Source organism: Elgaria multicarinata, chromosome 4 (assembly GCF_023053635.1).
Source record: "Elgaria multicarinata webbii isolate HBS135686 ecotype San Diego chromosome 4, rElgMul1.1.pri, whole genome shotgun sequence".
In the NCBI taxonomy this organism is placed as follows: Eukaryota; Metazoa; Chordata; class Lepidosauria; order Squamata; family Anguidae; genus Elgaria; species Elgaria multicarinata.
In genome coordinates, this window is record NC_086174.1 from 7,349,250 (window position 1) to 7,373,266 (window position 24,017).

A 24,017-nucleotide genomic window follows, 5' to 3' on the forward strand; every position below is an offset into this window, starting at 1 on the left:
GCCCTCCTCCTGGTAGCCACCTGCCTCACTTCCTTTGGCAGGGGCTCATGGAGAAGGGCCCCTGTAGATGATCTTAAGGTCCGGGCAGGTACATTCTAATAGAATTATGATTCTATTAGAATGTAAGCCTATGCGGCAGGGTTTTGCTATTTTATTGTTTTACTCTGTACAGCACCATGTATGCTGATGGTGCTATATAAATTAATTAATTTATATTAATATAATTGTGCTTTTTATATTGTATTGTGTATTTGTGCTTTTAACCTGTTGGTTGTCTTACTATGGTTTTAATTTTTGTGAACCGCCCAGAGAGCTTCGGCTATTGGTTGTGTTAGAAACACGATTTTGAAATGAAATTGCTTGGACAAAGTGGTGAAAGTTTAAACACTCTGTTTTATTGAGCAAACTTGCAAGTTTGGGTGTCTAGGCAGGTAGGCACACCCACCAGTTAGTGCATAGTCTTTTTATCCCTTAGCCCGGCCGAAGCAGTCCCTCCCCAGTCTCTCCATTGGTCAGAGACTAAAGGGGTTACAGCCTATCCCGGTACGCCTTGTAACTCCTCCCTTGTTTACTTGCTTTTTCATTTCATTTGATATTCCACCCACTATCATTTACTTATGTCTATTTTAAGGTTTTATTCTTTCTGGGTACACTTTTCTTTATTCCTCTTCATCACGCCCCCCCCCCCCATAAGGTCATGAGTTCAAACAACAGATTTGTTTCTCTTCCCCTATCATAACCTCAAAAACATAAATCCTGACAGTTCACATAGGTATTTAACCTCAAACTCATAAATTCTGAGGGGCTCCAGTAAGTCTAACACACAATTCCGTTACTCATGTTATCTCTGTTATAATAATATGACCTTCCCTCTGCTTGGTCTTCTCCCCTTGCCCTTTGCCGTCTTCACCATCCCAGCTGAAAAGACCAACATTCCTTTTAGCTGACCCATTTCAGAAACTCTCACAAAATGTTTTAATAATGCATGATCTACTATATTTCCCTTATAACATCTATATAATCCATTGGCCATATCTCATCACAATACACTCATAACCCTGAAAAAGCAACATATTTTTCTATATATAACAGGTGGTATAGAAATGTAATAAATAAATAAATAAATAAAATAATAATAATAATAAATGTGGGCGTTGCTGCTCCTGTTATCTCGCCATTGGTATCGCGTCCTCCGCATAATTTCCTTCGCCAGCAGCCAAACTCCGCCTGCAGAATTGCAACCTTCGCTTTCTCTATCTTTATCTTTTTGCTCAACGCCGCTCGGCCCCTTTAAGAAATCCGGCGACTACGACGCGCTCCGGCCCTTTCCCACCGCCCCCTGGCGCGCCGGAGCCAATCCGGAGGCGCCGAACGGTCGTCACACCAGCCCCGCCACGGCCCCATTGGCTGCCGTCTTCCTGGTGCGAGCAGCACGCGGCTAGTAAACTCCCTATCAGCCCACCGAGCCAGGTACGCTGCGCGCTGATTGGCTGCTGCTAAGGGACGCTGTTCAATAGAGAGGAGGGAGGAGGGGGAAGATGTCTTAGGTGGTCCAGACCATCTCTAGGGACGGGCGCAAGGAGAGGAAGGGAGGAAAGCGAAGCGGGGCATAAAGAGGACTAGAAACCTCGGAGCTAGAAGCCCCTAGGCAGCTGGGGGCCTTAAAAGGGACTAGAAACCTACTGGGAGAGAAAAAGGATTTGAAGGGGACTAGAACCCCCTAAGCAATAGGGGGGTTAAAAGACTGGTGGGATTAAGCCTGAAGAAAGGGAAGAGGGGGAAAAAAAGATTTAGAGAGGCTGGGAGGAAAAGCAGTGAAAGATTAGAGGGAATTTGGAAGGAGGAGGACAAGAAGCCGCACCCCCCCCCCCCCCGCTCCCAAATTGGCACCGAAGTGAGACTGGGTGCCAATGGAGCAGTTAAAGAAATGGCTGGGTCACCCGGAGGAGCTCTACAACCTGGTGAGGTTCAAGATGGGCGGCTACAAGGCGGTGATGCCCAAGCTCGACCAGGTGAGTGGCGGGTGTTGTTGGATCTTGGGCTCATACGTTGCTCCCTTTGCTGTTTTGGTTGTGTTGTTCTTACTGTTATTGCTACTATTTTTTTTTTTTTTTTTTAGTTTTACATTTCTTTCCTATTTCATTGGTTGGCTTGTTTATAGATCAGGGGCAAGCCTCTTTAATGGCTCATGTTGAGGTCGAAATGCAAGGTGTGTGGGGTGGGTGGGGTGGGATTAAGATGGGCAGGAGAAAAAGGTGTGTGGGGGAGGGAGCTCTTGGCTCAAGGATGCTTTTCTGCTCTAGCCCTGATCCACCCCTTTCATGCCTTATCAGTCAATAAAGCTGGAGGAAACCAGGGCAAAAGCCATATTTGCAAAGGGGGCAAGCATTGATGTGCTTTATTTTTAGGCTTGTTAAATGCCTATTCTAGCCTATGCATTACACTCACTTCACTAGAATCAATAGATCCTCCCCCAGCCTGGTGCCCTCCAGAGGTGTTGGACTACAACTCCCATGCTGGCTGAAGGTGATGGGGCTGGGGCACCAGGCTGGGGGAGGCTGCATACATCAAACAGTGCTTCCAAAAGCCCTAAGAAGTATGTTTGTATATATTTCTAGGTTGCTTTTCAGGTCCTGGCCCTTGTCATCAGAAGGTTGCATAAACAAAACATAAGATATGTTAAGGCATATTAAAACGTTCAAACCATATTGCACAATGTAATGAATGATAACAAAGTCTTCTGGTACCTTGAAGATTAACTGATTAACATCAGCATAAGCTTTTGTAGACATGGTCCAAGTTCTGATGGAGATCACGCCCACCAAAGCTTGTCAGAATAAATTTGTTAGGGTGAAATCCTATGTGTATTTAGACAGAAGAAAAAGTCTTGCATGGCTGGCTGAGGCATTCTGGGATTTGTAGGACCTTTTTCTGTCTAAACCTGCTAGGAGAACCAGTGTGGTATAATAAGAGTGTTGGACTGGGAGTCAGGAGATCCGGGTTCTAGTCTCCACCAAGCCATGGAAGCTCACTGGGGCCACAGCTAGACCTAAGGTTTATCGTGGGATCATCCAGGGTTCGCCCCGCCTGAGCACTGGATCCCCTGTGTGTCACCTAGATGAACAGGTTTGACCCCTGGACGATCCAGGGATAAACCTTAGGTCTAGCTATGGCCTGGGTGACTTTGGGCCAGTCACAGACTCTCAGCCCAGCCTACTTCACAGGGTTGTTGTGAGGGTAAATGGAGAGGAGGAGAAATATGTACGCTGCCTTGGGTTCCTTAAGGAGGAACTCTTAATGGTTTGTTGGTGGAATTTTACATTGTATAGTGTTTTATCCTGTGTTTGTGTATAATGGAAATTTGCTAAAACACAATAAAGAACTTTTGGTGGGTTTTTTTTAAGGAGGAAAAAAGGTGGGACATAAATGAAATGAATAAGTACGTAAATAAATAAATAGGATTGTGCCCTCAGTCTTTAAGATGCCACAAGATTATATGTATTTTATGGCGTTTGCATTTGTGTTGTACCCCACCTCGATCCGGAGGGAGAGGCGGGTAACAAATAATTTTTTTATTATTATTATTTTGTTGCAGCAAACACAGCTATCTCTCTGGAAATAGTTTAATGTATGTGACCTGCAGGTTGGGAAATAAAGGCTGATGAAGCGTAATGGTAATATTTTAGGTTACAGAAATTAAACACAATTCTGTATGATAAAACTTCAGCACCAGGCATATCTGCAACAGCTTCTTGTGTTGTCCTCAGGTTATGAAAATTAGAGATTAGTTCTGTAAATATGTGCAAAGTGCTTCCTTCTATCGAGTTATGATGACCAGTTCCCCACTTACCTAGGGCTCATCTACACCAAACAGGATATTCCACTATGAAAGCGGTATATAAAAGGCAGGAGCTACACTAGTGCTTTATAGCAGTTTTGAACTGCACTGGCAACTGTTGGGGCCCACGACACATACCATATACTGCTTTTATACCACTTTCCTAGTGTTATATCTTGCTTGGGGTGGATGTGTCACTAGACTGGAAGAAAAGACTGATTCCAAATGTCATCTGAGCCTCTGCAAAGTGGATTTCTCTGGGATTGGGACTTCTAGTTCAGAGTGAGGTGTTTTGGCAGGCTGAAGCCAAAGGAGTCACTGTGCTTACCAATAAATATTTGTGTCCATGAGAATTGGAAGTTCAGTATAACAGAACACCAAATGTGTATGTAGCTTTTCTTCCGAGGGTAACAAAATAAATTGTTCATCTGTACATTATTCTACAGCAATTTACAAGCAATTTCATCCGCTAAATGTAGGATGCAGATTTGTAACTGCTTAACCTCTTGGCTTACTTTAATTTGCAGTCAAGGAAATATAATAGAGCATTTTGTATGTGTAGCGGAAGAAGGCGGATTCCAATTTACATCAATAACTTAATACTGAAAAGTCTGTTTGCATCTTCTAATTATTAGCTCCTGCTTGTCAAAAGTAGCAATTATGTCAGCCAGTTCCTTTTGAAATATGACCACTTTTTATGTGAAACAAAACTTTGGGCAACTAGTTGATCCTTGATTTTTATTTTTTTAAAAAGCAACAACCCTTCCACCATAAATAACGCTATACAGTTCCAGAAATGTTATGTCGGAACTCTGTTTGGTGCTCCCAACTCAATATTTGTGGGTTTTTTTAAAAAAAATGGGGTGTGTGTGAACAGTTTGGAGAAGAGCCACGATAGGATGGGATTTAATCCTTCTCTCCATCCCCCCAAGTACATACACACTACACCCCATTGCCACCCCACGCCTCCCAAAAGCTGCTATTGCCCAGAGAAGTGTAACCTTGTGGGTTTAAAAACGAAAGCCAACGAAAGCCACGTTGGTGGTGATTTACTTCCTATGTTGCCACCTCTGTTCATGGTGCTTTACAAAGAGTAAGAAGACAGATTGGGTTCAGTCTTTTCAGTAGTCTCAGCTGCACAGGCTAAATGTGAACCGCCCAGAGAGCTCCGGCTATTGGGCGGTATAGAAATGTAATAAATAAACAAATAAATAAATAAATGGAGGGTTGTACGCCTCCCTGTGTTCCTCCTCCTTCCCTTACCAAAATATGAGATTGCTCAGGAATATGTGAATCCTTGGGAGGCACATTCTAGTGATGGGTGTGGCCAAAATTGTCAGTATAATTTAGCTGCCTTTAATTAAGCCTTAAGGGAGACATTTTAACCTTTTCGAAATGGAGGGAGGCTGTGGGCTGCACAGAGGTGGTTGGGGGAAGGGCCAGTTCCGAGGTGCCCAAGGCAGCATGCATGAACCTGATCGTCCTCTCCATTTTATTCTCACAACAACCCTGTGAGGTAGGTTAGGCTGAGAGTCCATGACTGGCCCAAAGTCACCCAGGGAGCTTCAGAGCCTTGATCTTCCGAGGCCCTGTCCAACACTCAAACCACTATACCGCACTGTTTCTCTCATTTGTTTTCCTTTTTGAATTATATACTTGTCAGGGGTCCACCATTTGGGCACGTACGTCTTTACGGACGCTGCCTTTCTTCTTCTTCGCACTTTGTTTCTGTCCTAACAGCCGAAGTGGCCACCTTGGGAACCTGGGGAGGGGGGAGGATTGGGGCCCCGGGAGGGCTGGGTTTGCCCCCCACCCCGTGCGCGCATACCCCCCCCCCCCCCGTCTTGAGGTTCTGCCTCTTGGCTCTCCAGCGCAATCCTGGCCACGTTATGTAAAATCCAACACCAGCCCTACTTCCAGTAGACCCATTGAAACGAATGGGATTTCAGTTAGGCCTGGCTTACTTAAATCCCAAAAAGGCACACAACTATTCCAAACACCAATAAAACCAGCTGCGACTTGCAGTCTGTCAAGGACTAGAACTAAAAATGAAGCCGAGTTTTACTGGAGGGATTGTTTCCCAACAGCGAAAACGGGAAGTTTAATTGCAAATTCCTGTCATTCAATGTATTGACAACGCAGCAAAGATTAGAAAATGCGAAGAAACCCTATTTTTGTATATATACTATTCTGATGGTATTGTCTCAAGTGCCAAATGTTATAATTGCCTGTTATATTGTTGGACTGTATTAGAAATGTACTTGTGTATATATGATATATATTATTACAGTACCGAACATTGTGGTTGTTAACCACTTTGAGACACATCAGTTGTTTTTATACATCTTTATAAATTGTAAATAAATGGGTTATTTGATCATTATCGCCTTTCATTGGTGTTTGGAGTAGTTGTGTGCCTTTTTGACACTTTATATAGTACTACTTAATAACTACTGCCTTCTAGTACTTGTGTTACTTAAATGCCATTCATTTCAGTGGGTCTACTCTAAATTCTGACTTACGTTGGATTTTACCCGTGTTTCTTTTCTCTGAAGCCAGCGCCACCCCGTCCCGAGGCCAGGGCGCACCAGAAAGGCAGCCCGAGCGCGCGGGAGTAACCCCCTCCCCATGAACCGGGGGTGGGGGGCTTCTGAGTACACACGGCTGGGATCGCAGGAGCCTCGCCCCTGTCCGTTCTTCTGGGGCCTGGGACCCGGTGCGAGCCGTGGCTTCCCCCGGCGGCTTTGCGCGAAACTCCAGGCGCGCTCGGGGTTAAATCCCCGGCCGAGGCCGCGGGGAGGTGGCCCGGGAGGCGTGCCTGTTGCGGCGGGGGGCGGAGGCGGGAGCGCCGCAAGCCGAACCCAGGCGGCGGGGGTGGGCCTCGGGGGTGCCCCGGATCCACTTCCCCGCAGGCCAGGGGTAGGGGCGGCGCGGGCGGCTTGTGCGCCCCTGCAGCCGTGCGCCCTGGGCGCGCCCTCGCCATGGCTAGCGGCGGCTCCAAGGCGGCCGCCTCGCTCTTCAAGCGCACGCTGGCCCTGTCCCCGCCACGCGGCGGAGCTGGAGGGGGGCGCGGCGGCGGCGGCGGCGGCGGCGGCGGCTCCTCGGGCTTCTGCTTGGCCGGCGGGGGCCGGGCGCGCTCGGGCACCCCGCCGCCCGCCCGACCGCCGCCGCCGCCCTCGAGGCCTCGCTTCCTGAGCACTCAGGTCGCCCCTCCGCCTGCGCTCTTGTTGCAGGACTCGCTTAGCGACAGCCTCCGCCTGTGCTACAGGTACCTGAACCAGACCAGCCGGAGCTTCGCCGCCGTCATCCAAGCGCTCGACGGGGAGCTGCGGTGAGTCCTGGGGGGTGGGGGTGGGGGAAGGGGGGGAGAAGGGTTTTGCAGCTGGGGGAGAGGGGGTAGGGGCAAGGAGTGGCCCTTGGCGACGGGAAGGAAAGTCAACCAGGCATCTTGAAAGCCTGACTAGGAAAGGGTTAATGGGGGTGGGGGTGGGGGGTCCCATTTGGGAGGGAAGGGGAGAGGGAGCAAAAGATTATTTATGCATGACAGTTGGAGCAGGAAAGTCAGCCAGCATATGGGTCTTGAAAGCCTGGCTTGGAAAGGAAAGGGTTAACTGTGTGTGTGTGGGGGGGTCTTTTTGGGGGGAAGGGAAGATGTTGCTGCTGCCTTCTGCAGAGTCTGACTTTGACTGGCGCCGCCCTAGGTGTAAAGGGGGGGGGGGGAATGATGGGGATTGAACTCCAGACTTTCTGGATGGCAAACACTGGAGAGAGAGAGAGAAGGACACAGGCCACCCTGTGCCCAGCTGAGGCTATCTTGCCCGCCTAGTCCTGGGATGGCAAGTGGCAGCCACTTTCCGAGGTCTGGAATAGAGGAGGGTCCTTGCCATCACTTGTTCCCTGGTCTGATGGGAGATGCTGGGAACTCAACCAGAGAACCCTCGGCAAGCCAAGCAGGTGCTTCGCTGCAGAAAATGGGCCCCTGGGCGACGGCTCCTCCCCAAAACAAAACGTTGGGTGAGCCATCGGTCTTTCCGGATTGCGTGGGCCATGTGCTGAGCTTCTCTTGGAAACTACGGGGGACCAGTTGGAAAGCCCTAGAGCTGACTTCCCTGTCCCAGCGTCCTCCAGATGGCTTGGACTACAACCTCCATCATCCCCGGCCATGTCCGGGACCCCTGCCAGCCGCCATCCTGGTCTAAGCGGACATGCACGTCTTGACTGGTGCGAGCTTTCTATGTCTTTCCATCCATATTGTATATTTGGCACCCAAAGGATGGGAGCTGCCATAGCTCAGGGCATCCCCAGTTTGTGGAAAATTGCCTTGGGAAAGCCTTTTTATGAGGTCCGGCGCTGTTGGCCTCCTTATCGCTTCCCTGGATCAGCCTCAGCCTCCGGGGTCTCTCCAGGCAGGCCGAGGTTCTTTCTACAACACCCCCCACCCCAGCCTGAGATGCTTTGAAGCAGAGGTGCCCGGGGGGGGGGGGGGATTAAACTTTGCGCATGAATGTGCTCTCCCGCTTGACCTATGGCCCCTGCTGGCTCCTTTCCCCCTCCCCGTTGGCGCTAGGGTTTCATTTTCCCACATCTTTATTTTGGGCCTACTGTGCAGCTGCAAAACAGCTGAAGTCCTCCCCTGCTCCCCACCCTCAACTGCAATGAAGGTGCAAGGATGAGAAAATAAATTCCAGAAAGGAGGGCAAGTGTTTCTCAGTCACCCAGCGCCTTTTTGCATGCATCGGCTGTTCTTGCCATCGCTCATTCAGGATTGAGTTCTTGGCGTATTTTTTCCGGGCATTTATACAAGCAGGTCAGGCGTTGTGATCCGGGCAAAGCCGGTCATTGGGCCCGGCCGTAAGTTTCTTCTGTCTCTCTCCTCCGAAGGAAACCCATCCTTCTGGGATTACCCAGAATTTCCTGCCTGAACAGTTCTGTTTAGGTCTTGCGAGACAAATTCCGCTTCATAGAATCATAGAATAGCAGAGTTGGAAGGGGCCTACAAGGCCATCGAGTCCAACCCCCTGCTCAATGCAGGAATCCACCCTAAAGCATCCCTGACAGATGGTTGTCCAGCTGCCTCTTGAAGGCCTCCAGTGTGGGAGAGCCCACAACCTCCCTAGGTAACTGATTCCATTGCCGTACTGCTCTAACAGTCAGGAAGTTTTTCCTGATGTCCAGCCGGAATCGGGCTTCCTTTAACTTGAGCCCATTATTCCGTGTCCTGCACTCTGAGAGGATCGAGAAGAGATCCTGGCCCTCCTATGTGTGACAACCTTTTAAGTATTTGAAGAGTGCTCTCATGTCTCCCCTTAATCTTCTCTTCTCCAGGCTAAACATGCCCAGTTCTTTCAGTCTCTCTTCATAGGGCTTTGTTTCCAGACCCCTGATCATCCTGGTTGCCCTCCTCTGAACACGCTCCAGCTTGTCTGCATCCTTCTTGAATTGTGGAGCCCAGAACTGGACACAATACTCTAGATGAGGCCTAACCAGGGCCGAATAGAGAGGAACCAGTACCTCATGTGATTTGGAAGCTATACTTCTATTAAAGCAGCCCAAAATAGCATTTGCCTTTCTTGCAGCCATATCGCACTGTTGGCTCATATTCAGCTTGTGATCTACAACAATTCCGAGATCCTTCTCGTTTGTAGTATCGCTGAGCCAAGTATCCCCCATCTTGTAACTGTGCCTTTGGTTTCTATTTCCTAGATGTAGAACTTGGCATTTAACCCTATTAAATTTCATTCTGTTGTTTTCAGCCCAGCACTCCAGCCTATCAAGATCGCTTCGAAGTTGGTTTCTGTCTTCCAGGGTATTAGCTATCCCACCCAATTTGGTGTCATCAGCTTCATGGGATGACCCCACTGGGTCCTAGGATCTTGAGAAAGGGAGAAAAATGTCTCTCTCTCCACATTCTCCACCCCGTGCATCATTTTGTACCCTCCTTACTTGCCTTTTTTTTAAGCTAAATTATTCCGGTGGCTGCAAACTTCCTCGTAGGGCAGTCGTTCCAGCCCTTTGACCAGGTCCTATGCACGATTAAGGAGGTTGTTCCAGCCCTCTGCCTACCTATTTATTGAACCGCAACAGCGATGTGCTTGGTGATCTGCAGAGTACAGGTCCCTGCCCCGATGGGATTACATTCAGTAATTTGACATGGGGGAGACAGCAGAGAAAGTGAGAAAGAGAGTTAGACACAGAGAAAAAAATATGCATTATTTCATTCCATGGGCTTAACTTAGGTACAGTACAAGCAGCGGTTCCCAACTTTGGGCACCCAGATGTTGTTGGATTGCAGCCCCTATGATCCCCAGCCAGCAGGGGGCAGTGGTTGGGGATGGTGGGCATTGTGGTTCAGTGACATCCGAGGACCCCCTTCTGGAACCACTGAGCGTGTGAGCATTCAGGGTAGATTTTGCCCTCCCTAGAACAACGTCCCCTTCTCCCGGTGTTTCACCCGTCCATTCACTCCAATGGGGGAACCATTCACTTAATGGACAGTAAGTTAAGGGCTGTATCTGGAGACACCTTTGGGATGGTGACTAAACCTGCCCTGCGTGAAAACCAGGCTTGGTCTGATCTACATAGCTGCCTCCTGTTCCTTGGCTGTGTGGAATGTTCCTCCCTCTTTATTGAAAAAGATGTTAGGACAGGACACTCATCTGTCTGGTTTGTTGTGCCTTCTAGACACAGTAAGTCATGATGAGATGCTGACGTCTGTTATTAGGAACACGTATACACTAGAGCCGTTAATTGTGTCCTGGTAGCACAAGCTTATAGCTACGGGTGACGCCTTTCTCTCCTCAAGTCTCTCTCTTTAATGGGGATGAATTAACTCAGGCCAGGATAGGTGCATCGTCTTTATTTAACAGCTCAGGATCCAGAAATCCTGCCCAAGGCCCTGGTTGGTACTACTTTCCTTCTTAATTTTTATTTAAAACTTGGACCTCATTGCACGGCGCTCCAGAAGTCTCACAGCCTAATAAATCGAGCCCACCTGGTGCCTTCTGGAGGTGCTGGACTACAACCCCCATCATGCTAGTTGGGGTTTATGGGAGTTGTAGTCATCCTTTGGCTCATCTTTTGTAAAGTTGTTGTAGTGGTTTTAAATGTATGCGCATTTTGCATGTTTTTGTGGTTTTTAATTTTTGTATGTTGTTTTTAAGCGTTTTTATCTTATGTGCACCGCCCAGAGAGCTTCGGCTATGGGGCGGTATAAAAATGCAATAAATAATAATAATATTCAAGTAGGAAATCAGACTAAAAATGGACAAAAGGGGCATATGAAATGGGTTTCTGGGAAGGTGCCAGCACTTGGAGTTTGCAGCTGGAGTTATGAGTGGGAACTGATGTGAATCTTTCAATAGGGGAGTGTTACCGCTGAACAGCGGGGCCCATAATTTTGAACCAGTGGGAACGGCCTTGAAGGCCAACCCAGGCGTTCTCATCCTGCCATCCTCTGTTTTGCAAACGCTCCCCTTCCCTCCTTCCCCTGTAGCCACGCGGTGTGCATCTTCTACCTGGTTCTCCGAGCTCTGGACACAGTTGAGGACGACATGACGATCAACCTTGAAACCAAGGTCCCCATGCTGCACAACTTCCACTCCTACCTGTATGAGCCGGACTGGAAATTCATGGACAGCAAAGAGAAGGATAAACAAGTCCTGGAGAATTTCCCGACGGTGAGCAGCTAAGAACATCAGAAGCACCATGCTAGATCAGACTGATGGTCCATCTAGTCCAGCTGTTGCACCATGTCCTGCTTTGTTGGTTGGCCAACCAGCTGTTGACTAGGAACCAACAAAGCAGGACATGGTGCAACAGCACCCTTCCACCCATGTTCCCCAGCAACTGGTGCACACAGGCCTACTGCCTCTGATACTGGAGGTAACACACAACCATCAGGGCTAGTAGCCATGGATAGACTTCTCCTCTGGAAATTTATCCAACCCCCTTTGAAAGCCATCCAAATTGGTGGCCATCGCTACATCTTGTAGTGAATTCCATAATTTAACTCTGCGGTGTGTGAAGAAGTCCTTCCTTTCATTTCTCCTGAATCTCCCACTAATCAGCTTCATGGTACGACCCCGGGTTGAGAGAGGGAGAAAAATGTCTCCCTCGCCACATTCTCCACACCATGCATAATTTTGTACACCTCTGTCAGGTCTCCTGTCTGGATCTCATGTTTATGCAGTTCCTGAGTCAGCTGTGTGTCTCTTTGTTTTATGCCCCCCTGGGAGGGGGATATAGGAACACAGGAAGTGCCTTTTACTGAGTCAGACCCTGGGTCCATCAAGCCCAGTATTGTCGACACTGACTGGCAGCAGCTCTGAAGGGTTTCAGGCAGTGTTTTTTCCAGCCTTACCTGGAGATGATGCCGGCAATTGAACCTGGCACCTTCATAGAATTATAGAATCATAGAATAGCAGAGTTGGAAAGGGTCTACAAGGCCATCGAGTCCAACCCCCTGCTCAATGCAGGAATCCACCCTAAAGCATCCCTGACAGATGGCTGTCCAGCTACCTCTTGAATGACTCTAGTGTGGGAGAGCCCACCACCTCCCTAGGTAACTGATTCCATTGTCGTACTGCTCTAACAGTCAGGAAGTTTTTCCTGATGTCCAGCTGGAATCTGGCTTCCTGTAACTTGAGCCCGTTATTCCGTGTCCTGCACTCTGGGAGGATCGATAAGAGATCCTGGCCCTCTTCTGTGTGACAACCTTTCAAATATTTGAAGAGTGCTATCATGTCTCCCCTCAATCTTCTCTTCTCCAGGCTAAACATGCCCAGTTTTTTCAGCCTCTCTTCATAGGGCTTTGTTTCCAGACCCCTGATCATCCTGGTTGCCCTCTGAACAGGCTCCAGCTTGTCTGCGTCCTTCTTGAATTGTGGAGCCCAGAATTGGCCCAATACTCTAGGGCCATAGCTAGACCTAAGGTTTATCCCTGGATCATCCAGGGGTCAAACCTGTTCATCTAGGTGACACACAGGGGATCCAGTGCTGAGGCAGGGGCAAACCCTGGATGATCCCAGGATAAACCTTAGGTCTAGCTGTGGCCTAGATGAGGCCTAACCAGGGCCGAATAGAGAGGAACCAGTACCTCACGTGGTTTGGAAGCTATACTTCTATTAATGAGAGTCCATCCAGTTTAGCATTCTGTTCACGTAATGGCCAACTATTAGGAAAGGTGTTGAAAATAAAACTACCGGTATCATTTTACCTTTATTCATATTCATGGTGCGATGACACTTAGAATACTGTGTACAATTCTGTCTGCTGCATCTGAAAAGAGGGGATAGTAGAATTAGAAAAAGGACAACTAAAATGATTAAGGGGCTGGAGCATCTCCCCTATGAGGGAATGTTACATCAACTGGGATGGTTCAGCTTGGAAAAAAGGAGAGGTGAAGGGGAGACCTGATAGAGGTGTACAAAATTATGCATGGTGTAGAGAATGTGGAGAGGGAGATATTTTTCTCTCTTTCCCACAATACTAGAACCCAATCCCATGAAACTGATTGGTGGGAGATTCAGGACAGACCTAAGGAAAGGCTTCTTTACACAGCACATAGTTTAGACTATGGGAAATTGATGGCCACCAATTTTGGATGGCTTGAAAAGGGGGTTGGATAAATTCATGGAGGGGAAGGCTACTAGTCCTGATGGTTATATGCTGTCCTCAGTTGCTGGGGAAGCCAACTGGAATTGCAGGCCAAAATATCTGGAGTCTGCTCTAAAGGTACTAAAATTCCTGGGCTCTTACCAATATGTTTTTGGTGTAGGAGAGAGAAGCTTAGGTCAATTCCCCTTAAACCAAGGGTGCAGAACCCCTTTGAGTCTGTGGGCCGAATGCAGTCTTGGAAGAGAAGCTCTTGGTGGGTCGGAGGCAAAAAGGTGGGGTCAATGCCCCCCCTCCTTGAAGTTGAACACCCCTGCCCTAAATTATAAGGTTTGTCTTTGAACCAGGTCCTAGTTAGCTTATTTTTCGGCCTGCCTTAGATCTCCTTGGAGTTCCGGAACCTGGCAAAGGTGTATCGGGATGTGATTGCTGACATTTGCCACAAGATGGGCCTGGGCATGGCTGAATTTTTGGAAAAGAAGGTGGATTCCGAGAAGGAATGGGACAAGGTGAGTGATTTGGGTTTCCTCTGCAAATCTCTACGCTGGCTTGAATTCAGTTCAATAGTCCAAAATGTTGATTGCGAGGCCTGGAGGTGTGCTGCGTGAACACCCATAGCATGTTTGACCTTCGACGGGCAAGATCCATTTTGGTTTCTTGAATGGCAAAGCGCCTGACAGTGTGGTGGGGGTTGCATTTACGGGAGAAATGTTCCTAAAGTAACAAAGCGACTTTCAATCTGTAAAATGCATTATTTCAATTTTTCCGAAAATTTCCATTTCCCCCCGGAAAAAAACAGGAAAATAACCCCCGATTTTTTCCCCATGGCTTCAAAATTTCCGGAAATTTTACATCTCGAGTTCACGCACGCATCCCCGTGGGCTCCTGCCCTTTGTGGCTTGCCACGTGTGCCCCCGTCCCTTGGCCCAAGGCGTGTTGCGGTTTGAAAAGGGAGCTGGCGCCAGGGTTAGAAAAGCGATGCCCCAGCTTTTGAGCTCAGTTCAAGCATAAGGCACGAATCACGCTCGGCTTTGCCACGGATCCGTGTACAGGCACCCACGCTTGCGAGCTGCCCCGTGTGCCTCCTCCTCGCCTGCACAAGGCCAGCCTGGAGAGGGGAAGTTGACGCCTGGGCTGTTTTTGAACCCCTCCAGTATTGCCACTACGTCGCTGGCCTTGTGGGCATTGGCCTCTCCCGGCTCTTCTCCGCGTCGAAGCTGGAAGACCCCCTCGTCGGCCAGGACACGGAGCTCGCCAACTCCATGGGGCTTTTCCTGCAGAAAACCAACATCATTCGGGACTACCTGGAAGACCAACTCGAGGGCAGAGAGTTTTGGCCCATAGAGGTAAACGACAGAGGGGCAGGAGGGCAGTGATGCGGGGCCAGGGAGGGAGCAGGGCTTCGGGACCAGAGAGGATTCCAGCCCTGTTCAGCATGCAGAAAGTCGTGGGGTGGGGTGGGGAGCGCATTCCAGTGGTGGGCGGACACCAAGGCAGAAGGTGGGGGTGCCAAAATGCCAGGATAATTTGCCTTGACGCTTTTCCGGCAGGGAGCTCAACCGTCGGAGAGCCATTTCGACCTGTTAGATTCGGCAAAACTTTTTGCCCGAGCGCTGTGAAAGCATCGAAACGATTGGTGGTTAGGAGAAAGGGGTGGAGCCAAGGAAAGGGGCGGGCCCTTCTGGGGAGACTCGGAGGGCCGCATTGGGACCCCGAGCCTGAGGTTCTGCACCCCTGATTTAAAGGCTGGGGTGGTATCAGTGAGGTGAGACCACGGAGAGACCACGTTGAACTAATCCTCTAACCTGGCATAAGGCCACTTCTGGTGAGGGTCCAGCCCCCAAGCAGCGTGGCCGTGGAAGATCAGGGCCTTTTAATGCTCATGCCTGCAATCGTTATGGCTAGAAGCAAGGAGGATGATCAGGGGTCTGGAAACAAAGCCCTGTGAGGAGAGACGGAAATAACTGGGCATGTTTAGCCTGGAGAAGAGAAGGCTGAGTGGAGACATGAGAGCACTCTTCAAAGACTTGAAAGGTTGTCACACAGAGGAGGGCCAGGATCTCTTCTCGATCCCCCCAGAGTGCAGGACACGGAATAACGGGCTCAAGTTAAACAAAGCCAGATTCCGGCTGGACATCAGGAAAAACATCCTGACTGTTAGAGCAGTACGACAATGGAACCAGTTACCTAGGGAGGTGGTGGGCTCTCCCACACTAGAGGCCTTCAAGAGGCAACTGGACAGCCATCTGTCAGGGATGCTTTAAGGTGGATTCCTGCACTGAGCAGGGGGTTGGACTTGATGGCCTTAGAGGCCCCTTCCAACTCCAGTATTCTATGATTCTTTTTGGAACAAATTTTGAGCGAAAGCTTCCTTTTTTCCCAGTGCTGTAGTTGATAAGTCTTAACTTCTGGCTCAGCTCCTGCCCCTGCAATAAAGGTGTGTTCCTTCCCTAGGCCTGGGGCTGTGCTAATTTGAATACACGCCCTTCCTAATGAGTTTTCAGTCTGTTTTTACCCCACTTTGCCGCAGGTTGGGGCTTTGACTTGAAGCTCCAAATTAGATTGCCAGACCTTGGAACCTGCAGGTCTGTGGCTGTCCTGCAAAGCACAGCATGTGATTTCTAACTTGTGATCTGAGAGCGGCTGCAGGATTTCTGGCTTTCTGTACATTGTGGCATATTTTTTTTTATGTTAAGCTTCTAGTCCTCAGCATTGCAGTGGAAAAATTCAAAAGTGCAATGGCAGGGGCTAAGGTAGTAAATACCAAGGGGGCTTTTCTGTAAGTTTTCACTAGCCTTGTGCTTCTGTGTCCCTATTAGGTCCTGGTCCCACAACATGTAGAGCTTCAAACCCTCTTTCCTGATCCAGGAAAAAATGATTGGATCGGAGTTCTAGTTGCCAAGACCCTCTTGCTCAAACAGCCTTCCAGAACAATAAAGATCTAAATTAGATAAGGTCCTAGGTGGGCAATTTTGGGTGTTCTGGGGAGGGTCAATTCCCCCTTTCCCCCATGGATCTCACTCTGTGACGACCCCCTACCCCCCAAAAAAAAGTTAGCTTGAAAACACATTGAATTAATCCTTAGTTAGCCTTAGTAGCTGTTTGATGTGGAATTTTCAGTTGCGAATCACCAATTTTCTCTCTCTCCTTGCCCCCCGTGCTGGGGCATTATTTACAAAAATGAATGTATTATTTATTTATTTATTTATTTATTTATTTATTTATTTAAAACATTTATAATCCCACCCTATATCAATAAGATCTCAGGGCGGCGTACAGATAAAAGCATACAGTATAAAAACAGTAAATATACACCGCTAAAAACAAATTAAACCATAAACCAAGTTAGAATCGTAGAATCATAGAATAGTAGAGTTGGAAGGGGCCTAAAGGGCCATCGAGTCCAACCCCCTGCTCAATGCAGGAATCCACCCTACAGCATACTTGACAGATGGTTGTCCAGCTGCCTCTTGAAGGCCTCTAGTGTGGGAGAGCCCACAACCTCACCAGGCAACTGATTCCATTGTCGTACTGCTCTAACAGTCAGGAAGTTTTTCCTGATGTTAAAACAATATATAATTTAAAAGCAGTAAAACTATAAAAACCGTTAAAACAATGTGCCTAGTGAATTCAACCGTTAAAGGCTTTGTTTAAAAGCCATGTTTTCACTTGGCACCGGAATAAAATCAGCGTTGGCGCCAGTCGGGCCTCCAAGGGGAGGGCATTCCACAGTCAGGGTGCCAAATCAGAGAAAGTGTATGGAAGCCAGCGTGGCTCAACTCCTTGGTAACGGTGTCTGGGGAGTGTGGATTGGCTGGAGATTGCCCGACACTCAGGGTACGGAGCTGCAAAGCCGCCCTCGACAAGCGTGCCTCTGACCTGATCTCCTTCCCTGGCGTTCCCAGGTTTGGAGCAAGTATGTGAAGAAGCTGTCGGACTTTGCCAAGCCCGAGAACCTGGACAAGGCCGTGCAGTGCATGAACGAGCTCATCACCAACGCCTTACACCACGTCCCCGATGTCTTGACCTACCTGTCCCGCCTGAAGAACCAAAGCGTGTTCAACTTCTGCGCGATTCCGCAGGTAGGTTTAACCGCCTCCGGAGTTGCCCTGCTGCTTTGAAGTACGTCGTTTATTTCCCTGTGAACGGCCTTCGGGCACAAGGGCTGTCCCTTGTGGGAGAGCGGGCATGCTTCACATCGGGGGAGCCAGAAGTTTAATCTTTAGCATCCTGAGCTATCCTGGGCTGGTGGGGCTATTGTCTGTCAGTCTGTCTATCAAGGAGGCTAAGGGGACACATGGAATAACAGGCTCAAGTGATAGGAAGTCAGATTCCAGCTGGACATCAGAAAAAACTTCCTGACTGCTAGAGCAGTACGACAATGGAACCAGTTCCCTAGGGAGGTTGTGGGCTCTCCCACACTAGAGGCCTTCAAGAGGCAGCTGGACAACCATCTGTCAGGGATGCTTTTGGGTGGATTCCTGCATTGAGCAGGGGGTTGGACTTGATGGCCTTGTAGGCCCCTTCCAACTCTGTTATTCTGTGATTCTATGATAGAGGTCTACAAAATTATGCATGGTATGGAGAATGTGGATAGGGAGACATTTTTCTTCCTCTCTCAAAATACTAGAACCCAAAGGGGTCATTATCCCATGAAGCTGATGAGTGGGAGATCCAGGAGAAATAAAAGGAAGGACTTCTTCACACAGCGCATAGTTAAACTATGGAACTCACCACCACAAGATGTAGTGATGGCCACCCATTTGGATGGCTTTAAAGCGGGGTTGGGTAAATTCCTGGAGGCGAAGGCTATCAATGGCTACTAGCCCTGATAGTTGTGTGCTGTCTCCAGTATTCGAGGCAGTAAGCCTGTGTGCACCAGTTGCTGGGGAACATGGGTGGTAAGGTGCTGTTGCACCCTGTCCTGCCTTGTTGGTCCCTGGCCGATGGCTGGTTGGCCACTGTGTGAACAGTGCTGGACTAGATGGACCCTTGGTCTGATCCAGCATCAGGGCTCTTCTTAAGTTCTTATTTATTTAGTGCACAATCCTATGCATGTTTAGACATAAAAAGTCCTGCAATTCCCAGCATTATAATGGGGCTATAATGAAAAAAGTCCTACATGAAGAAAGTCTTATATTGGGACTATAATGAAACAAAAAGTACTACAACTCCCAGCATTATCCAGCTACCATTCTTGGCTGAGAAATGCTGGGAGTTGTCGGACATTTTCCCATCTAAATATGCATGGGGTTACATCCTTAAATTATTTTTAGCCTGCTCCTCGGCCAAAAAGTCACCTGAAGCGGTTTGTGTATAACCACTAAAACAGAACAGCCCCTCCCTGCAGGCTTACAATCTAAAAAGACACAACAGTCAAGGAAAAAAGGATGGGTAGGGAAGAGGGGGGGGAAATTAAGTCTTTCCCCCCCTTTCATCTCCCTCAAATATAAGGGAGCGTCCAATTTTATTTTTAGTAAAAACTAATAGTTTGTGCCGGAGCGTGACCTGAAACGGAAGCCAAAGCTAGCTCTGTCAGTGCTCAACAGTTCCCAGTAAGTCCTATGGGGCTATAATGAAATAAACGGCCATCTAAGAAGATCTCGTGTCTCTGGATGTGTTCCTCCCTCCCTTTGCTTTACTTTGGGTTGTTGCCGCCTTCCTTCCCTTTCCCTGTACCGTTTTGCAACCGGCTAGCCTGTGCGTATCGAGGGGTGGGTGCTCTTTAATAGATAGCATGCAATGATTCTAGGCCACGGTTGCACAATGTTTTCCAGTATTGGGGCAATCTGAGCAACTGGCATGAATTAAAAACACAAATGAGCACGTTTCCAAATCTAACGACGGCACAAATAAGGCGGAATCCTGTGCGCGTATAGGCAGGAAAATACCTGCGCGTGAAAGTGCAGTCCTACGCGTGTTTAGACAGAAAATAGGTCTTATCCTATACAGGTTTAGATGCAATTCTATGAAACTGCAATCTTATGCATGTTTAGACTGAAAACAGCTGGCTGGGGAACGCTGGAAGTTGTAGGACGTTTTTTCTGTCTAAACATGCATAGGTTTGCGTCCTAAGTTGTTACGCTTATTTAGGGCTCAATTTATTGATTGGTTCCAAAAGCCTCGTGTGTCGCAAAGTGGTTAAGTGGCCTGCAAGCAAATTGCATATTTCTGAGCCTCGGTGTTTCCAAGCTGTAAAATGGGTCTTTGCCATTAAGGAGGTCCGGAACAAGTTGGTGTTACATAAAAAGGCAAGTTTACAGCTTCCGCCACCTCTCACAGTCTCTGTGATGCTCACTTGTGAATGCGCGTACTATTTGGTTGTTTTGATGTAGCTCGCTCGGGCAGTTTTAGGGTTCAAGTCTCACATCTGTACTCTCTCAGATGCAGATTTGTACCAGCTCATGTTGTAGTGCTCATGAGATAGGGCGGATAACGGCTCCACCCGCTCTACACCACTGCCCCCTACCATTATTTTGGCTCTGGTTGGTGGAGCCTCGTGTGGCGCAGAGCGGTAAGCGGCAGTTACTGCAGCCGAAACTCTCCCCACAGCCTGAGTTCGATCCCAGCGGAAGCTGGTTCTCAGGCAGCCAGCTCAGGTCAACTCAGCCTTTCCTCCTTCCAAGGTCGTTAAAACGAGTACCCAGCTAGCTGGGGGAAAGGTAATAACGGCCAGGGAAGGCAATGGCGAACCACCCCACTACAAAGTCTGCCAAGAAAACGTCAGCGAAAGCAGGCATCCCTCGAGGAGTCAACAATGACTCAAGTGCTTGCACGAGAAGTTCCTTTCCTTTTTTTCAACCCTTCTATAAGCTGCTTTGTATGATACTCTTAGCATACAGTTCTGAGGTTTGTTTGTCTGTGTGTGTGTGGCTGTGTGTATGCATTCGTTCGTGCTACATTAATATTCCTGGGTCTTGCTTGCATTTGCCTTTATAGCCCAGAGTTGAGCAAGGTGATTTTTGTTCCTGCCCTACAGGTGATGGCCATAGCTACCCTGGCCGCCTGCTACAACAACCAGCAGGTCTTCAGGGGTGTAGTGAAGATTCGGAAGGGGCAAGCCGTCACACTGATGATGGATTCCACCAACATCCAAGCCGTCAAAGCCGTCATGTACCAGTACGTGGAAGAGGTGAGTTGGGCTGGGGGCGTGGAACGATCAGGCATGTCTAGGGCATCCGTTTTCTCCGCTGTAGATGGGAGCAATGTTTTAAGAGGGATCCTGATTCGAATCTCGCTTCCAGCTGTTCACCTGCCGACCACGAGCTGATGCCTCTTGGCCTTCCGTGCCTGCACCTTGCCAAATACCAACACGTATGTGACACGTGGAAGGTAACTCCGGCTGGTGCAGCGTAGAGCCTTAAGTGCTGGCCTTGGACCAGAAAGGGCTGGGCTTTGTGCCTGGATGTGCATGAAATCCATGGAGTAATCTAAGCTACCTCCCAACAGGATAAGAACATCAAAAGAGCCCTGCTGAATCAGGCCAACAGTCATAGAATCATAGAATAGCAGAGTTTGAAAAGGGGCCTACAAGGCCATCGAGTCCAACCCCCTGCTCAGTGCAGGAATCCACCCTAAAGCATCCCTGACAGATGGTTGTCCAGCTGTCTCTTGAAGGCCTCTAGTGTGGCCTCCCACAACCTCCCTAGGTAACTGATTCCATTGTCGTACTGCTCTAACAGTCAGGAAGTTTTTCCTGATGTCCAGCTGGAATCTGGCTTCCTTTAACTTGAGCCCGTTATTCCATGTCCTGCACTCTGGGAGGATCGAGAAGAGATCCTGGCCCTCCTCTGTGTGACAACCTTTTAAGTATTTGAAGAGTGCCATCCTGTCTCCCCTCAATCTTCTCTTCTCCAGGCTAAACATGCCCAGTTCTTTCAGTCTCTCTGCATAGGGCTTTGTTTCCAGTCATCTAATCCAGACGACCAGCAACCCACAAGTAGGACACAGTGCAATAGCACCCTCCCACCCATGTTCCCCAGCACAGGCTTACTGCCTCTTGATAGCCTTCTCCTCCAGGAATTTATCCAACTCCCTTTTAAAACTATCCAAATGGGTGGCCATCACTACATCTTGTGGTAGCGAGTTCCATAGTTTAACTTTGTGAAGAAGTACTTCCTTCTAGTCCTAAATCTCCCACCAATCAGCTTCATGAGATGACCTTGGATTCCAGTATTGTGGGAAAGAGAGAAAAATGTCTCCCTCTCCACGTTCTCCACCCCATGCATAATTTTGTACCCCTCTGTCATGTCTCCCCTCAGCCTCCTCTTTTCCAAGCTGAACAATCCCAGCTGTTGTAACCTTCCCTCATAGGGGAGATGCTCCAGCCCCCTGGATCGTTTTAGTTGACCTTTTTCTAATTCTACAATACCCTCTTTTCAGATGCAGTAGACAGAATTGTAGTTGCCCTTTTCTACCATAAAATATGGCAATCCAATAGACACACTATTCCGAGGAAAGGGGGGGGGGCATATAAAAATGTGGTGGTGGGGATTTTGTTCTCGCTCTGCATTTTGTTTGGGGGAAGCTTCCGCCAGAGGAAGTGTGAGTGTTCTTAAGAAAGAGGGCCTTTTCTGCTGTGGCCCCCGGTTGAGCTTCCGAAAGAGGCTCACCTGGCACCTGCTCTTTTCGGCATTAAGTGACATCCTTCTGATTTTCCCAGGCGTTTTAATCTTTCCATTTGTTTTAAAATCTGGAATTTTTATTTTTAAATCTTTACACAGCTGTTAGGTTACGTTTGCTTACTTTTTAATTTTTCTATACTGTAGCTATTAAAGTTTTTGAGCGTTTGTATGGTATTTCATCGTCTTGTATTTCATGGTTCCGTTGTTGTGAATCCCCCAGAGTGCTACGGCTCTTGAGTGATACAGAAATGTAATGAATTCATTCATTTTTTGTTTGGATTACTGAGAATATGCAGCTGTATGGAACTCACTACCACAAGATGTAGTGATGGCCACCAACCTGGATGGCTTTAAAAGGGGGTTGGATAAATTCCTGGAGGCGAAGGCTATCCATGGCTACTAGCCCTGATGGTTGTGTGCTACCTCCAGTATTCGAGGCAGTAAGCCTGTGTGCACCAGTTGCTGGGGAACATGGGTGGGAGGGAGCTGTTGCACCATGTCCTGCTTGTTCATCCCTGGCCGAAGGCTGGTTGGCCACAGTGTGAACAGAGTGCTGGACTAGATGGACCCTTGGTCTGATCCAGCATCAGGGCACTTCTGATGTTCTTACCTGTCAGTATGACAACTGAACACAGATAATGGAGTCCTCCTTCCTCCTTGTGTGCCCCCCCAGATCTGCTCCGGAGGTTGGAGGGACCTTCTTGAGAAATTGTGGGGGGGGGGCATTGGGGCAGAGAGGAAGTGGAAGCCCCATAGCATGAGTGGATGTTCACCCTCGTGGCGTTGCCTGTCGCCCGATGCGTCTCGGACGCTGTCTGTGCGAACGTGTCTTCTGACCAGAAGCTTTTTCCTCTCCTTAGATCTACCAGAAGATCCCAAGCTCGGACCCTTCCGCCCGCAAAACGCAACAGATCGTTGCCTCCGTGCGCTCGATGAGTCTACCCAGCAACGGCAGCCTGGCCTCCCGGGCCCATTACTCGCCCATCTACTTGTCCTGCGTTATGCTTCTAGCCGCACTGAGTTGGCAGTACCTGAGCAGTGTCTCCAAAGCGGCGGAGGAATTTGTGCACACCGAGAACTGAGAGGCTCGCAATTGAGGGGCGGGAGGCGTCATTCTGGAACGGGAGAACGTGTTGTAATCCCAGGACTGTACGGAGAAAGACTTGGGATCTTTCATGGCGAGCCGGTTTTGGGCTGGAAGCGTCCGGCTAGAAGCAGCGATTGGCTTTGAAGGAACTAACCCAACGACGACTTCCGAACGGAGGGCCTTTTTCTCTCCCCCTTTTGAATGAACTGGTTACAGATGAGTCTGTTGTTTGAGTCTTAATGTTTCTTTTCTGCAGAGCGTTTGATCTGCGGGATGGCTTGTTTGTTTATGTAAGGTGTTTTTTAACTAGGACGTTTGAAGATGCCTCTTTGTTGCTCACGAATTTTGACAGTAAAAAAAAAAAAAGCTGTGATCAACGCCTCCTTAGACTCTCTTTGTTTAATGTGCTACATTAAATAAAATTATCACGGAATAATGGGCTCAAGTTAAAGGAAGCCAGATTCCAGCTGTACATCAGGAAAAACTTCCTGACTGTTAGAGCAGTACGAGAATGGAATCAGTTACCTAGGGAGGTTGTGGGCTCTCCCACACTAGAGGCCTTCAAGAGGCAGCTGGACAGCCATCTGTCAGGGATGCTTTAGCGTGGATTCCTGCACTGAGCAGGGGGTTGGACTCGATGGCCTTGTAGGCCCCTTCCGACTCTGCTATTCTATGATTCTATGGCTACAGCTAGATCTAAGGTTTATCCCTGGACCATCCAGGGGTCAAACCTGTTCATCTAGGTGACACACAGGGGATCCAGTGCTCAGGCAGGGATGAACCCTGGATGATCCCAAGATAAACCTTAGGTCTAGCTGTGGCCTATGATTCTATGAATGTGTTCAAATTCAACACC

At 48.6% G+C, this 24,017-nt stretch overlaps 1 protein-coding gene across 2 annotated transcripts; it reads left to right on the forward strand.

Moving 5' to 3' along the window:
- The first annotated feature begins 1,870 nt into the window (after positions 1-1,870).
- Positions 1,871-23,527, forward strand: FDFT1 (farnesyl-diphosphate farnesyltransferase 1). 2 transcript variants are annotated; one of them, XM_063125524.1, is made up of 8 exons: positions 1,871-2,012; positions 7,072-7,169; positions 11,331-11,514; positions 13,831-13,959; positions 14,605-14,796; positions 17,356-17,532; positions 20,430-20,582; positions 22,935-23,527. In XM_063125524.1, exons 1-8 carry the CDS (start codon positions 1,911-1,913, stop codon positions 23,154-23,156), a joined length of 1,257 nt encoding a protein of 418 aa, XP_062981594.1. In that variant the 5' UTR covers positions 1,871-1,910; the 3' UTR covers positions 23,157-23,527. The 2 variants fall into 2 exon arrangements, with proteins under 2 accessions (XP_062981594.1, XP_062981593.1); XM_063125523.1 differs by lacking the exon at positions 1,871-2,012 and having other exon boundaries at positions 6,770-7,169.
- The last annotated feature ends 490 nt before the right edge of the window (positions 23,528-24,017 follow it).

Excerpts from the sequence above, each read along its gene's own strand:
- FDFT1 (XM_063125523.1), top strand. The coding sequence starts at position 6,820 with ATGGCTAGCGGCGGCTCCAAGGCGGCCGCCTCGCTCTTCAAGCGCACG. Across the intron at positions 7,170-11,330 it reads GCGCTCGACGGGGAGCTGCG|CCACGCGGTGTGCATCTTCT; the intron begins GTGAGTCCTGGG and ends CTTCCCCTGTAG. Across the intron at positions 20,583-22,934 it reads TGTACCAGTACGTGGAAGAG|ATCTACCAGAAGATCCCAAG; the intron begins GTGAGTTGGGCT and ends TCCTCTCCTTAG.